The sequence below is a fragment of the Saccopteryx leptura genome, chromosome 5 (genome assembly GCF_036850995.1).
Source record: "Saccopteryx leptura isolate mSacLep1 chromosome 5, mSacLep1_pri_phased_curated, whole genome shotgun sequence".
Classification (NCBI taxonomy): Eukaryota; Metazoa; Chordata; class Mammalia; order Chiroptera; family Emballonuridae; genus Saccopteryx; species Saccopteryx leptura.
In genome coordinates, this window is record NC_089507.1 from 137,076,437 (window position 1) to 137,091,351 (window position 14,915).

The 14,915-nt window shown below is 44.8% G+C and overlaps 1 protein-coding gene across 6 annotated transcripts in view; it reads right to left on the reverse strand.

Annotated features, from left to right (window-relative positions):
• Positions 1-2,093: 2,093 nt before the first annotated feature.
• PRPF18 (pre-mRNA processing factor 18) overlaps positions 2,094-14,915 on the reverse strand; it is a 52,521-nt gene continuing 39,699 nt past the window's right edge. For all 6 annotated transcript variants that reach the window (XR_010751540.1, XR_010751538.1, XR_010751539.1 and 3 more), the window contains one exon: positions 2,094-2,795. Coding sequence is in view for 2 of the 6 variants with exons in the window: in XM_066385092.1 (XP_066241189.1) it covers positions 2,746-2,795 (50 nt within the window). In the remaining 4 variants the exon portion in view is untranslated. The remainder of the gene's footprint in view (positions 2,796-14,915) is intronic.

Genomic DNA, 14,915 nt, shown 5'->3' on the forward strand with positions numbered 1-14,915 from the left:
ACTTCATCTCCATCTTTACTACCAGACTCTTATGATGTTTGAACTGTAATCACCCTCCCCTTCTATTCCTTTCTGCCCCCTAGAATCCAGAACCTGGGTGTTTAGAAATAATTTTCATCTCATTTCTTATAACCCAGTTGGGCTAAAAGCTTGACCCAATTGACTTCAGACTTGATGTCAAACTACTGTATGTTGTGTAACCATGTTACCTTTTCTATTTCCCCTTTGACTTTTCCTGTTGCACATAATTTAGTTTGATTATCCACATATCAGCTTTTGGGAGAAAGGAAAATGGCCCGATGTATAATGCTTCCAAGTGGGGAAGGAAAAAAACCCTGCTGTTTGTGGCTTTGGCCATCAAAATAAGAGAAAAAAAAATTAAACATACCCCCAATCAATCCCCAAAATCATTGTCCAGAGGGTCCCAGCCTGCTGAGTCCACAGGCTTTGCCAGCTGCAGCATGGTATTTTGTTTAAGGTCCATCCACACCCTCCTGGTCTGGTGTAGTCTATTATTCTTGGATTCCATGTATGTGAATAACAAATATTTTTCTTTTTATGCTAAAGCTGACTTCAGTCCTGCTTTCCCACAAAACTATCCCCTCCCCAGCTCCTGTCTCTGGTTGTACAATGCTTTTCCGATAGGAAGTCATTAAGAATGAGAAAAAACAGCCCCATCACCCACTTGGGCCAATAGGCACAGCATGGCACCTCTGTGGAGACCATGTTTATGCCTTTTGAATAACCCAACTAAGAGTGTGCACTTGTTACTATTATAAAAGTAGTTCTGAGGCCTTTGAAGATTGATGGCTTTCCAGTTGTGTATCAAGCGTAGCTCAAAACACATGTAAACGTGCAGCTCCCAAACCTTTTTTGCTCTTCTTTTGGTGGCTGCAGACAAATGTGGTGCATCAAGGTGGCTGACTATGCTGTAGGCACACGGATGCCTTGGGAGTTGGCATTTTCTCCAGCCCTGCTCTGCCTAGTAGACACAGGAGTAAAATCTTCCTAAGGGCATAGTTGGGTTTTTTGAATAGGTGACACATTGATTGGTAACTGAGGTCAGATCTGAGCTCTTTGTCACACAAGTGCTACCAAACATAAAATGAGCCACAACAGTTAAACACTTTGAATGAATTGCAGTGTGCTTTTCCCTTGGTTTCCCATAAAAAAATACAATGAAACACCTTGTGCTAAAAAATAGTATACAATTTTACTGGTTGTTTTAATGAGAGAACCACTTTTGGCAATCACCGCCTGCCTTACATTTCCTACAAATCCCCAGAGGAGAGCAGCTCTGTCTTGGGCTTGGGAGCAGAGCAGGGCTAAGGGTGACCACTGCTCCCCCACAGGCCCGTCTCCTCCACGTCTGACTCGCGGAGCTCTGAGTCAGCCCCGCCAGCCAAGACCCCGCTGACCTCACCATCATGTCAGCTTGTCACGGGAAGTGACTCGAGGGAGGACAGATACTCAGTTAACTTTATCAGAGGAGGAGAAAATTTATTAAAAGCTGGTGGAGCACATGGAACTAGTAGCTCCAAAGACATGCTCCCCGAAGTTAGATTTCTTACAGCTTATATACTTTTACAGCTTTAGCTTTCCTGTGACAAATGCCTATTTCTATGACTTCTTTGTTTGTAGGCCTACATGACTTTCGTGTCTCTGGGAAGGGAAGGGGGTAAGAGGAGGCCGGAGGGTCTGTCCTTGACTTATTACTTATTCTTCTCTCTGGAGCTGCGAGTTCATTTCAAGGAACTGATAACAAGCAAGGTCCATAGCAGTGGTTTGTCATTTTCTAAACCTATCTGCCCTTGTTCCCTCAGTCCTGAACACTGACTGAGGTCATGGGCTGGAGCATGAGACCCCAGGCACTGTAGGACCCTCTCTCCTCTGCATTCTTCTTGTTTCTTGTTCCTCAGTAAGGAGGGGTAGGGCCTGACTTTTCTTCCTTAAGCTTAGTGTTTCAGGCTCTCCTCGGAAAGGGGACTGGGAAGAGAAAGGGATAAAGAAGGGAAACAATTTATAAATGGTTGACTTTGACTCATGGTGTCTTGTAGCAGTTCAGAATTTGAGATTTCATTGCACAAAGAATGTCTTCCTCTTGGCCCCTCTTATTTTTCGTGTATTTTTAATCTTTTAAATCTTTGGCAGCATAGAACCGACGATGACCCTCTGATGCATCTCCGACGTGTTAAGCTTCCTTTCTCATTCTCCCCACTCCCCCAAGGAATGTCTGTGTCAACCAGGCATCCCCACTAGGCAGCCTCCTCTTGAAGTGCTGAGCTGGCTGCCAGGGGGCAGGCTGGCCCAGCTCGTGTCTTCCCGGATCATCGCAGTGAGTCTCCTTTCCTGCTCTCTGTACAGTCTCCTGTCCTCAGGAATCTGATGCCAGCCAGCCTCTCGGATGGTTCCTGGCCTGAGGGCTGACATGGCAGGGGGCAGCCACCAAGGTGCTACTGAGGACAGGTGCCTGGCTTTCTGTGGGCAAGAAAGCCCTGGGACACACAGTGGGACCGGAAACGTCCAGAATGTCTCCTTAGTCAGGTTTCCGAGTGTGAGGGGATGCGGAGACAGGAGAAAAAGTGCTGAGGGCTGAAGCTGGTGCAGGGTGCCAGTGCTCTGGGTGAGGCAAACGAGAGGCAGTGAGGTGATCTCAGAATGGCGTCGAGGTGGTCAGATTGAGGCCGCTGGCTCACACGAGGGTCCCGGGCTTGGCTTTCTCCTGCCCGCACCACTGGACGTCAGCTAGTTCTGGATAGAGGGAGGCATCCAGGAAATAGCCATCACTGTAGCTCCTGCAGGGAGGCCAAGGAGAGGACACGGTGAGTAGGGAGTGGCCTCTAGCAGCCTGTGTTCAGAAGTGTGTGCTCATTTATGTGGGTTTCATACTCATCAGCAGTCTTCCCTGTCCACAGAACTAGGCCTGATGCCGCACTGAGCACGCAGAAGGCTCTCACAGACTGAATATTCCATATAATGGAACCTAAACCTTGAACTATGCAAGAGGAAAGTGGAGCTAACGCTTACTAATGAGCTGGGCTGTGTGCCAGAATCACCTGGGATATCGCAAGAATACTCAGGTGTGGGCCCCACCCCAGAGATGCTGCTTTAGGTGGTCTGAGGTGTGCTTGAGCATGAGGAGCTTTCCAAGATCACCAAGTGATCCTCCTGTGCAGCCACGGGACAGAACCCCTGGGCTGGATTTCCCAGGGCTCTTTTTCCACAGAACCACTGCTCTGGGTTGTCTTCCTGGGACCTGGGGCTAAACACATTCCACCACTAGATCTTTATTCTGTCCTAGAAGCACATTTAAAATGTCAAGTTTCCTCTTAGTGAAACTGGAGTCATATTTTGAATTGAGTTTTTAAAAACTGAATCAATGCTGACTATATGAAATAACATGTTTGTGATTATAAAAAAGGTATATGGAAATAATACAAGAAAGCATACAGAAAGTAAAAGGCTTTCAAGTCTCCCAGGTCAGCGTCCTTCAGGGAAGCTGTGCTTAAGGCCTAGGGTAACGTTCCTGAGACGGCGTTGGGCTGAGACTGAGTCAGTAGGTCTGTGTGTGGTTATGGCTGGATTATGAAGTCTGATCTTCCTAGAGAACAGGCCAAGAGGGGGAAGAAAGATCTACCTACAAACACAGGACTTTCCATAAATGTCAGAAGAGTCTCTCCCGTGCTGCTGATCTCCCCATACCTACTGCTAGGGTGACAGGAAGAGCCCCTAACCCAGTGTGGTTCCAAGAAAAGCAAGTTTGAAGAGCACCTGAAGCAGCCTCAGGAACAAGTTTACAATTGAGAACAGTCAGTGATCACTATTTTTCTGTGACTTGCTGACTTCTCTAGGAGCAAATGGATGAACTCATTCTGGATTTGTTAATGTTTCTCACCTGGCTTGTGAAAGAAAACCCATGGAACTTGCAAAATCCCAAGGTGTCTGTGAGCATACTGTGGGCTTTACTGAGAGTTCTGTGCTGGAACCTTGGTTAACGCTGCTTGAATGTAGCTTCAGAAGCAGAGTAACAAAGTTCCTTAACTATGCGCTAGCCATGGGTCTCTATTATTTACATGGTAAACCGCTGACTTCATTACACCGACCCTGCCAACTCCCTCTTTGCCCTGACAAAAGTGACTTTTGCCATTGTTCCTCAGGAATTAAGAAACTTTTGGTGGCAAAAGGTGGTTGAACCCCACAGTGGACATAGACTGTCTCCTGGGGTGAGTGTGGGGCTGGTGGAGTCCCTCTGTGACTTCACGTGGTCCTGGAGGTGTTCTTCAACAGGCGTCACCTATACCCTCTCCCAGGGGGGACAGGTGACTCGGGCAGGCCCACTGGAGTCCTCCAGCCACAGTCACTGGTTCAGAGATGGGCATATGCTGAAGCAAGGCCAAGCGGCTCTCCCACTACGAGGATGTCAGCTTCCTTCTGAGAATGCGGGTATAGGGCCCGAACTCACTAGTTTATGGAAAAACAGTTGGAGCCAAATAAATGAAGGTTACCTGCTCAGTAGCTAAAACTTTTCATTAATATTTGTGGAGAAGACACTTACGATCTTTTATTTGCCTAAGTTCCAAATAACCTCCCCTCTCTTTTTCCTTCAGATAAGAATTACCTCCCAAAGTCTGAATTTCAAAGACAAAGCCCAAATGAGAACTCCTGGAGAAGACCAGGTAGAACAGTGGTCCCCAACCTTTTTTGGGCCACAGACCAGTTTAATGTCAGAAAATATTTTCACGGACCGGCCTTTAGGGTGGGATGCATAAATGTATCATGTGACCGAGACAAGCGTCAAGAGTGAGTCTTAGATGGATGTAACAGAGGGAATCTGGTCATTTTTTAAAAATAAAACATCGTTCAGACTTAAATATAAATAAAACGGAAATAATGTAAGTTATTTATTCTTTCTCTGCGGACTGGTGCTGGTCCATGGCCCAGGGGTTGGGACCACTGAGGTAAAACATTTGTACTCCCCAAAACCAGTTTCCTAAATCCAGATTTTTTACAATATCTGCAAGCCTTCTCAGATGAACAGGGGAGGTTTGGGGATTGGTGAAAAGTACAGGTGGGCTCTGAATTGCTTTGTGTGCTGCATTTCTGTTCTTATAAAGACTATATTTGTAAGACAAGTGTAGTTTTTGATTCCTCAAGGAATTAAGTTGCAATTTAAATAAAGCCAAAAGGATTTTGCAAACTTAATCAGTTGAACTTTGTTTCTTAACAGCTTGATGGCAGTGGCTGACCCCCAAGGAGGTATCACACAGCTTCACAGACCAGAAACACAGGCACCGGTCCCTGTGAACCTTTTGAGTTCTCTTTCTCCCCATTTCCGAGGTTCATGGGGAAGTCCCTCTGGGTCCCGAGCTCAGCTCTCCCTGGGTTGTTATCAATCTAACTGACACTCCAGTCCAGGGTGAATCCGGAGGCTCTGCCAGAGCACCAGTCACGGGCCCTTGCTTAGCCGACAGTCCCCACTGGCCAAGGTCTGCCTGTTCAGTCCGGTTCCACCTTGGGAAATGCTGGTGGTGCTCACCTAAGGCTTTCTCTTGGCCAGTCCTCAGTACCATCTCTGGTTGCTGCTGTTCTGTTAATGTGCACACGAGGTAAAGGAACAATGGTTTCTATGGTTAATGGGAATCTCGAGAGCAAAGCTGCAAAACTGATGAGCACAGGATAAGCACTAAAGCTGTTCAAGGGTTTGCCAACTAACTCTAAGACTCATACTAGGATAAGTTGGTCACAGAACAGGCTCCACTGACACTAGGTCACCCACCAACCTCAAGAAAATGCTCATGCATTGAAGTAGTAATTTGGCTCTGAGATAGCTAACATTTAACTGAAGAAATGGAATCTTCAAGTTTTTGTCAGAAACACAATTTGTATCCATCTGTTCTTTTATAAACCAGTGAGTTTTACATTATCATACTTGTCTCAAGGCTAAAAGTTTTAGACAAAAATTGAAATCTCTGTTTATGTATATTGTAAATGTATAGTATTTTTCTACTTTTGGATGGTATTGCTAAAATTAGCTTGTAAACGAGCTCTATTTAATTGGCTTAAAGATAAATAAGCACTTAATTGTTGGAATCCATGGGAGTCCAAAAGACCAGAGTAACAGGCTTTATTGAAAGGAAGAAAGGAACCCTGCTGGGCACTTCTCCTGGGGGAGAAGAGCACTGGTTACAGACTAGGGGCAAGTTATATAGTGCTTGGGAGAGCCTGAGGGGATACTGAGGCAAAAGTCCTGGTATGTCTGGAATGCTCCTCCTTGGGGGGCTTTGAGCATGTGGGTGTTGAATCAAAAGTCCTGGTGTGTCCGGAGCCCCTCCTTGGGGCGGCTTCTCAGCTTTTTGGAATTCCTGTCTCAGGGTCAATAGTCCAGTAAGGATGAGGTCTGACAGATAAGCGGAACATCAAGAGGGCAGTTTGGAATTCACGTATCTATCATTTCTCAACTCTGTGGTTACATATAAAAGAAAGGCAGTTATTAATTTTATAATATATGGTGAGGGGTGATGAGGAGAAAGAGGAGAAAAAATTGGAAAATTATTGCTTCTTCTGGAGAGAACTCGAGAAGGGAACCTTGCCAAGCCAAGTCCCTCATCCAGTTCAGAAGGTCATCAATTTCCATGCTGTGAGGTCTGAACCAGGCGATGTCTCTGAAAACCTGAGTGAGGAAGTAAAAAAGTTTTGCGGGGTAATAATTGTCAGTTGCTTGCTGTGAGTGCCAAGTGGACAGAGTGACATGGTGATGCATGGTCTCCTGGATGAGCCTCATAAGACGTGCTGGTCTGGTTCCTCTAGAATGAGAGGACATGTGGAGATTTTAAGATACAGGAAACCTGTTGGTGTAAGTTTTTTTAGAAGGATTGAATATGTGTGGTAAAGAGGAAGAGGGTTTGGAGAACATTCAGGAGGGAACTTCTCGGGCTGAGGGGCGGCTTCTTCCTGCTGTCATCCCTACCTATTTGATATTTCCCTCATGAAGTTCTCCTTGGGGTACTGGGGAATTAGGAGTGTAGGAGCATTTGATTGTAGGTAATCCTAGAGATTTCTCTCATCCCGGCCTGTAGGAACTTAATAAAGAAAGAGGCAGGTATTTGGAGATTAGCAATGCAGAGATAAGGAGGGTTGTATAGGGGTGTGTGTGTGAAAGTTCTTCCATGGTAAAGTTAGAGATATTTTTTCCTGGCAGACCTGGAGAGAGCAGTTAGCTTGAGTTAAAAGAAATGTTTCATGTCCATTTGTAGGCTCCAAGAAGACCCAGTGATCTTGTCCTCTTACTATGTGAAGGGAAAAAGACTGAGAAGCGTTAAGAGGTTGCTATTTATTCTCCTAGTTCTTCAGGAATATGGGAGAGCTTTAGGGTTAGGGGAACTGTAGAGGTTGAAAGATAGAATTTAGGAGGTTTGCTGATACAGGGTTTCAGATTTTTCTGTTTCATGAGGGCAGGTTTCAGGGTTGATGTGTAGGGTTAGGTAGATTTTTCCAGTTGTCTGATTGGCGAAGGTCTGCATGCAGTTCTGTAAGAAACTAGTAAACAAATGTAAGAGGCAGGGTTTAAAAGTTAGAAAAGTAAATAGGAGAGTGAGTGGACTAATGAAAGGCAATAGTAAGATACCCAGTTTGTGTGAAACCACTGATTCCATGTATACAAATCCGCTGGGCTTCAGAGAGAGAGAAAGTAGGAATAAGACAGGGAAGTGTGGCTAGTCCCCCTGTCCCTAGATCTACTTTTGTAGAGATTTCTAAAGCAATAAGAAGAGAAATTACCTGTATAGCTTGTTTGGTCCTTATATTAATGGATAGTATATTAGGAACTGGAAGAGGCTCATGGGGTGGGATTAGGTTGATATTTAGGGTGAGATAGATTAGGGTACAGGTTTTTGTCTAATTAGTATGGAGATGCAGATAGGTGTTGGTCCCACACGAGTAGAAAGTTCCTGATTTGGTGAGGCAGGCTGAGAGGTGAATAGAGAATAGAAGGACAAGGGGTCGGTTTTGTTTCTCTGTCTCTGAGCTCCAAATGGTCAGGGTGGAGGAAAGAGTCATCCTAATAAGTGGGGAGGGTAGAGGATTGTTAGCTAGGGTGACTGATTAAACATTCTTTGAAAACCAGTTTTCTGACTGTACAAATTCTTTTTTCTCGGTACAAATCTACAACCTGCACAAACCTTCTACAACTTACATAAACCTTCAACTTTCATGCACTTTCCTATCCAGAAATAACTGGCCATCATAACAACTTGCTTTTCCTTTTTCTTTCAAAAGTATTTCCATACCTTATACCTTCTATTATCAAAACCATCCAATTCCTTTCTAGTCAGAACTCTTGATTTAAAAAATTTTAACCTCTAGTGACAATCAAGTTGACTTTCTTTTTAGCCTAGTTTCCCTTTTCCCAAAGCCTGACTAAAAGAGTCCTTAGTTTTTTCATATATTTGCCATACGTAGACCAACCAGCTTCAGGTTTGTGATTGGAGTAAGGCATTCCGTTTTTCTATTTTAGCAGCAGTGGGAGTTGTCAGGATCATGGTGTGTTGACCTGTCCATGTGAAAGTCAGTCCTTGGGTGATGTAATGCTGGAAGTGCCTTGTTGGGCAGATAAAATGTATTATGCTCACTTTGTTAAAGATTACGCTGCCCACGAGGAGGCCGTTGCCCAGGTGATATTAATGTGTGTTGGGGGCAGGCAGGATTGTTGTAGCCTGGGGCTTGGTTTTGGGATTAAGCCTTTCCCACCCTTTTTTGATGTGGGGTGGTACAATCCAATCATGCCTCAGAGAAGTGACTTTGTATTAGAGACTTCCCTATTTTGTATATTGGATTAGAGGTTGTGAAGCTACAATATAAAGTGGGGGCAGAACAGGAGTTGGCTCTTGGTTCCTGAGATTATCATTAGAAGAGAGAGCAGAGGAGAGCAGAGTAAGGCCACGTGGAGGAGGCCAGGAGAAGCAGCCAAGATGGTGGAATGCTGAGTGAGATGCCAGTTTGTGTAGAGTTTGTATTTGGGAAAAGAAAGGAGATGGGGAACAGAGGTGAATAAGTTTGGTGAGCTAGAAACGTTTGATTTTAGGAAACTCGGATAAGTCAGTGGCTTTGTGAGCACTGAATGTGACTGGGTTTTGGAGCCCAGTGTGTATTTTTACTTGCCCGCCGGGTGCAAGCTAGGATTAAAGACTATGGCCCATCAGTTTTTGGCTCTGCTGTTTCTTTACCGACTGTCCGAATCCAATGCGAACCTGCATAGGCCAGAAGGCTGCTGTGATAGTGGCCCTGGCCTTGGCTCCTGGCTTTACATGCCTCTTGGACAGTGTTTGAACAGTTTGCTGAGTGACCTATAAAACCTGCAAGTACTTAGGGAAAGGGTGTTACATTTCTACACTTTGCAGTTAGAGTTTAAGTCCTAGTGACCACTGCTTCTAGCTGGAATTACCAGCAGGTCCCAGCCTATAATAGGCATGGGGCATTGAGATAGGAGGAACAAAGGAGATACTAAACATTAAATAAAGCCATAAAATCAGACTATCAATACCCACAGTAGAGATCTTTGAGGAATAAAACTTAAATATTCAAGCAAGGCATAGTAGATGGCCCTTGTGTTTACAAGAAATGAGATTAGCTTATCTGCTACTTGGAAGAAATACCTTAGGCTCATGAACGATGTCCTTGGGCCTTCAGTGGCAATTCCCAGCACGCTGGGCAAGGTCAGGTCACAGGTAGCTGGAGCAGGGCTAGAAGAGACTGAACCCTCCCTCCATGGAGCAAGGGGGCAGCTTACCTTCTCATGTCCCTCTTTCCACAGCACAGGTGTGTCAACAGGTGGGGCCAGGAAGCCTGGCAGGCTTCATTCAGTTCAATGACCTTTCTTTCCACTCTGGAGTAGGGCGTTGATGGAATGCTATGAAACCCCTTAGGGCGCTGGAGCCAAAAGTTGGTATTTCCTGACTTCTTTTGGGCCTTATTTGCCTTTTCTGTTACTTCCTTGGTCATTATAGACCTTAAAAGCCATGCTCAGAAGATCTCACTGAGGGGCTTGACTAAGAGCAAAATTGGAAATTCAGTGTTTAAAGAAGCCTATTAGACTGAGGAAAGAAAAGATTTGATCTGTGGTAGGTGGTTGGAGACTGAGGGTCTGAGTTTGATCTAGGGTGAGACTTCAGGTGGTGGGGATTAAAGTAATGCCTAGATAGACTAGGGACTGAGAATAAAGTTGAGCCTTAGCAGAGAAGACAGGATAACACTTCATAGCGAGGAAGTTAAGAAGGGTGGTGGTGAGTCTCCTTGGGTCTTCTTGAGGCTGGCAGGGAGGGGCTGCAGAGGAGTAGGTTATCTACATATTGTAAGAGAGTACTAGTTTTGAGATTGTATGCTGCTAAATCCTGAGCTAGTGCCTGCCAAAACAGGTGTGGGCTGTTTCTGATCCCCTGGGGTAAAATAGTCCAGGTAAATTGCTGGGCTGCATTAGTGTCTGGGTAAAGGCAAACAGAAAGTAAGAGTCAGGGTGTAGGAATGGTAAAGAAGGCATTCTTGAGGGCTAGGATCATGAAGTGAGTGGTGTTTGAGAAAATGTGTGACAGTAATTTACAGAGATTAGGGACTACTGGATGGAGGGGAATTACTGCCTCATTGACTAGGTATAAGACTTGTACGAGGTGAAAAACTCCTGAAGGTTTTTGTAAAGCCAGCAGCCAAGGCCAGGGCCACTACTCAAAGCAGCCCAGCCCATGCAGGTTCGCATTGGATTCGGACAGTCGGTAAAGAAACCATGGAGCCAAAAACTGGTGGGCCATAGCCTTTAATCCTACCTTGCACCCGGCGGGCAAGTAAAAATACACACTGGGCTCCAAAACCCAGTCACACTCAGTGCTCACAAAGCCACTGACTTATCCGAGTTTCCTAGAATCAAAGGTTTCTAGCTCACCAGACTTATTCTCCTCAGTTCCCCATCTCCTTCCTTATCCCAGATACAAACACTCCACAAACTGGCTTCTCACTCAGCACTCCGCCATCTTGGCTGCTTCTCCTGGCCTCCTCCACGTGGCCTCCTTCCGCTGCTGGCTCTACTCTCTCCTCACTCTCATGCTAACCTCAGGAACCAAGAGTACAAACTCCCGTTTTGCCCCCACTTTATACTGTAGCTTCACAACCTCTAATCCAATATACAAAGTAGGGAAGTCTCTAAAACAAAGTCACTTCTCTGAGGCATGATTGGATTGTACCGCCCTACATCAAAAAGGGTGGGAAAGGCTTAATCCCAAAACCAAGCCTCAGGCTACAATGATTCTCAATACACATTAATATCACCTGGGCAACGGCCTCTTTAACAAAGTGAGCATAATACATTTTATCTGCCCAACAGTTTTCAAACAGGAAAGATGGGGGTACTGCAAGGAGATTCCATGGGGATGAGTAAACCTGGTTTATGAGGTGGGTAATTACTGGTTTAAGGTCTTAAAAACAGACACAGTTACACATTAAAGAAAGACTTCACATATTATGAATAAAGTAATTTAAATGAGCGCGCTTTAGTTGTTTCAATTCAAATTATACTAGAGATATTTTCTGACAAAGAGACAAGACAGATTACTTACTCATATAGCTTAATATAATTCTGCTTTTTAAGTTTTTCAAGATGGCAGGAAGTTGCCAGCATAGAGGGGAGGAAGAGAGAAAGCAAACGGATGGACAGTGTGAACAGCTGGATGGAAAGAAGGAAAGTCAGAATCTGCAGGAGGAGAGGAGAAGGAGGTTAAAGTATTAGTGTGGCGCCACATGGTCAGAGGAGTCAAAAAGATTTAGAGCTCTGAGGAGAGAGGAGAGGGCAAGGAGGAAAGAGGCACAGTCACAGTTTGTAAGGAAGGGGGGGGGGTCAGAGAGGAGAGAGAACTGCAGTTTGTAAGGAGGGAAGAGAGGTCAGAGATGAGACAGGCACAGCTTCTAAGGAGGGGGGAGAGGACGAAGAACACAGTGGAGAAGGGAGAGGCCCCTGGCCAGCAGGGGAGGAGAAAGAGAGACTGGTGAAATGAGAAAACAGGACCAAATGTTGGAATCCATGGGAGTCCAAAAGACCAGAGTAACAGGCTTTATTGAAAGGAAGAAAGGAACCCTGCCGGGCACTTCTCCTGGGGGAGAAGAGCACCGGTTACAGACTAGGGGCAAGTTATATAGTGCTTGGGAGAGTGTAAAGCAGAGCAGCCCAGCCCATGCAGGTTCGCATTGGATTCGGAGAGTCGGTAAAGAAACAACGGAGCCACAAACTGGTGGGCTATAGTCTTTAATTCTAGCTTGCACCCAGTGGGCAAGTAAAAACATACACACTAGGCTCCAAAACCCAGTCACGTTCAGTGCTCACAAAGCTACTGACTTATCCGAGTTTCCTAGAATCAAAGGTTTCTAGCTCACCAGCCTTATTCTCCTCAGTTCCCCATCTCCTTCCTTATCCCAGATACAAACACTCCACAAACTGGCTTCTCACTCAGCACTCCGCCATCTTGGCTGCTTCTCCTGGCCACATGGCCTCTTTCTGCTCTCCTCTCTTGTTGGGCAAATAAAATGTATTATGCTCACTTTGTTAAAGTGGAGCTGCCCACGTGGAGGCTGTTGCCCAGGTGATATTAATGTGTTTGTAGCCTGGGGCTTGGTTTTGGAATTAAGCCTTTCCCACCCTTTTGATGTGGGGTGGTACAATCCAATCATGCCTCAGAGAAGTGACTTTGTATTAGAGACTTCCCTATTTTGTATATTGGATTAAAGGTTGTGAAGCTACACTATAAAATGGGGGCAGAACGGGACTGGGCTCTTGGTTCCTGAGATTATCATTAGAAGAGAGAGCAGAGGAGAACAGAGAAAGGCCACGTGGAGGAGGCCAGGAGAAGCAGCCAAGATGGCGCAGTGCTGAGTGAGATGCCAGTTTGTGTAGAGTTTGTATCTGGGATAAGGAAGGAGATGAGGAACAGAGGTGAATAAGTCTGGTGAGCTAGAAACCTTTGATTCTAGGAAACTCGGATAAGTCAGTAGCTTTGTGAGCACTGAATGTGACTGGGTTTTGGAGCCCAGTGTGTATTTTTACTTGCCCGCCGGGTGCAAGCTAGAATTAAAGACTATGGCCCATCAGTTTTTGGCTCCGCTGTTTCTTTACCGACTGTCCGAATCCAATGCGAACCTGCATGGGCCAGAAGGCTGCTGTGATAGTGGTCGTGGCTTCTGGCTTTACATCTCTGCTCTCTCCTCTAATGATAATCTCAGGAACCAAGAGCGCAAACTCTGTTCTGCCTCCATTTTATACTGTAGCTATCCAAACCCTTAATCCAATATACAAAATAGGGAAGTCTCTAATACAAAGTCACTTCTCTGAGTCATGATGGGATTTGTACCACCCTACATCAAAAAGGGTGGGAAAGGCTTAATCCCAAAACCAAGCCCCAGGCTACAAGGATTCTGCCTGCCCAGAGAGACACACATTAATATCACCTGGGCAATGGCCTCCACGTGGGCAGTGCCACTTTAACAAAGTGAGCATAATACATTTTATCTGCCCAACAGAGCCTGAGGGGATACTGAGGCAAAAGTCCTGGTATGTCCGGAATGCTCCTCCTTGGGGGGCTTCAAGCATGTGGGTGTTGAATCAAAAGTCCTGGTGTGTCCGGAGCCCCTCCTTGGGGCGGCTTCTCAGCTTTTTGGAATTCTTGTCTCAGGGTCAATAGTCCAGTAAGGGTGAGGTCTGACAGATAAGCGGAACATCAAGAGGGCAGTTTGGAATTCACGTATCTATCATTTATAAATTAAGTATTCTAAACACTTAGAAATATAGAGACTTTACCCATGTTTTTAAGTTCATATGATCTATATGGATAAATCTTTAGTAAATAAAAGCTAGTTTAAGTTTGTTGGTTTAATTAAAATAGGTATGAATTCAGAGTTATCAGCTTTACTATAATGCAGAGATACAATTTTTATTCTAGGTAGGTTTACTGGTCATGTAAGTTTGTTATCTGTTACAAACATTGTCATCAAGGAAGATAACACATTGCGGACAGATCACGAGAATTCTTGCTTTTTCACTGTTGTCGTTTAGAAAGAAACAGTGTAATGAAAGACTCATTTGCTGAGGTTAAAAATTACAAAAGGAATTAAAAGTGATCATAGTCTCTTGTTGTTAATAATAAAAATTCTGAGTATATTTACTGACAATTTAACAGATATTCCAAGTGAAATGGATGAAAGCTTTGACAGTGGCAGTGATATAGTTATTCCTTCAAAAAGGTGAAAAATTGTAATTTCAAGTGATTCCGAACCTGAAAATTTGAACAATTCCACATATGATTTTGAGTATAATTTTCATCTTTGTTGCTGAGATAATGATTAGTCAAAAAAGTTTCAACCTAATATGGAAAAATTTGAAGGTAATTCTGGGGTTAGTTATACCATCTGATTCTAAGAACATCATTGAAGTCACCAACTTGATTTTTGATGACAATCTGTTTGAACTATTTTGTCATCTGTAGGGAATCACCCATCTAACCTTGAACCCTCTATGACTTGGATTGGGGAACTTTAGTTAAAAGCCCTGAATGAATGTCTCTTGGATGCAAACACCCAAGAAGCTGTGTGAGTGAGTGACCTTTGTGCAGACACAAAGGAATGCATGTGAATGGGCTTTAGAAAGTTAGCCTAGAGGTTCTGGATTGCCCCTTCCTTTGTGCTTGTTAATTAGCAAAAGAAAAAGGATGTACCGACCCAAATTAGCCCTTTTCTCCGTGTCAGCAAAATGGCCATTAGTCATTCTTTCCCCTTATCACCTGGCCTCCCTCCCTTGTAATCCTGTTACCTCTGTTCTGCTTCTGATCTATAAAAGCTGAGGGAGAAGGAGGTTCAGGTCTCTTTGCCTCCCTTGGCAGGCCTCCCCCTCT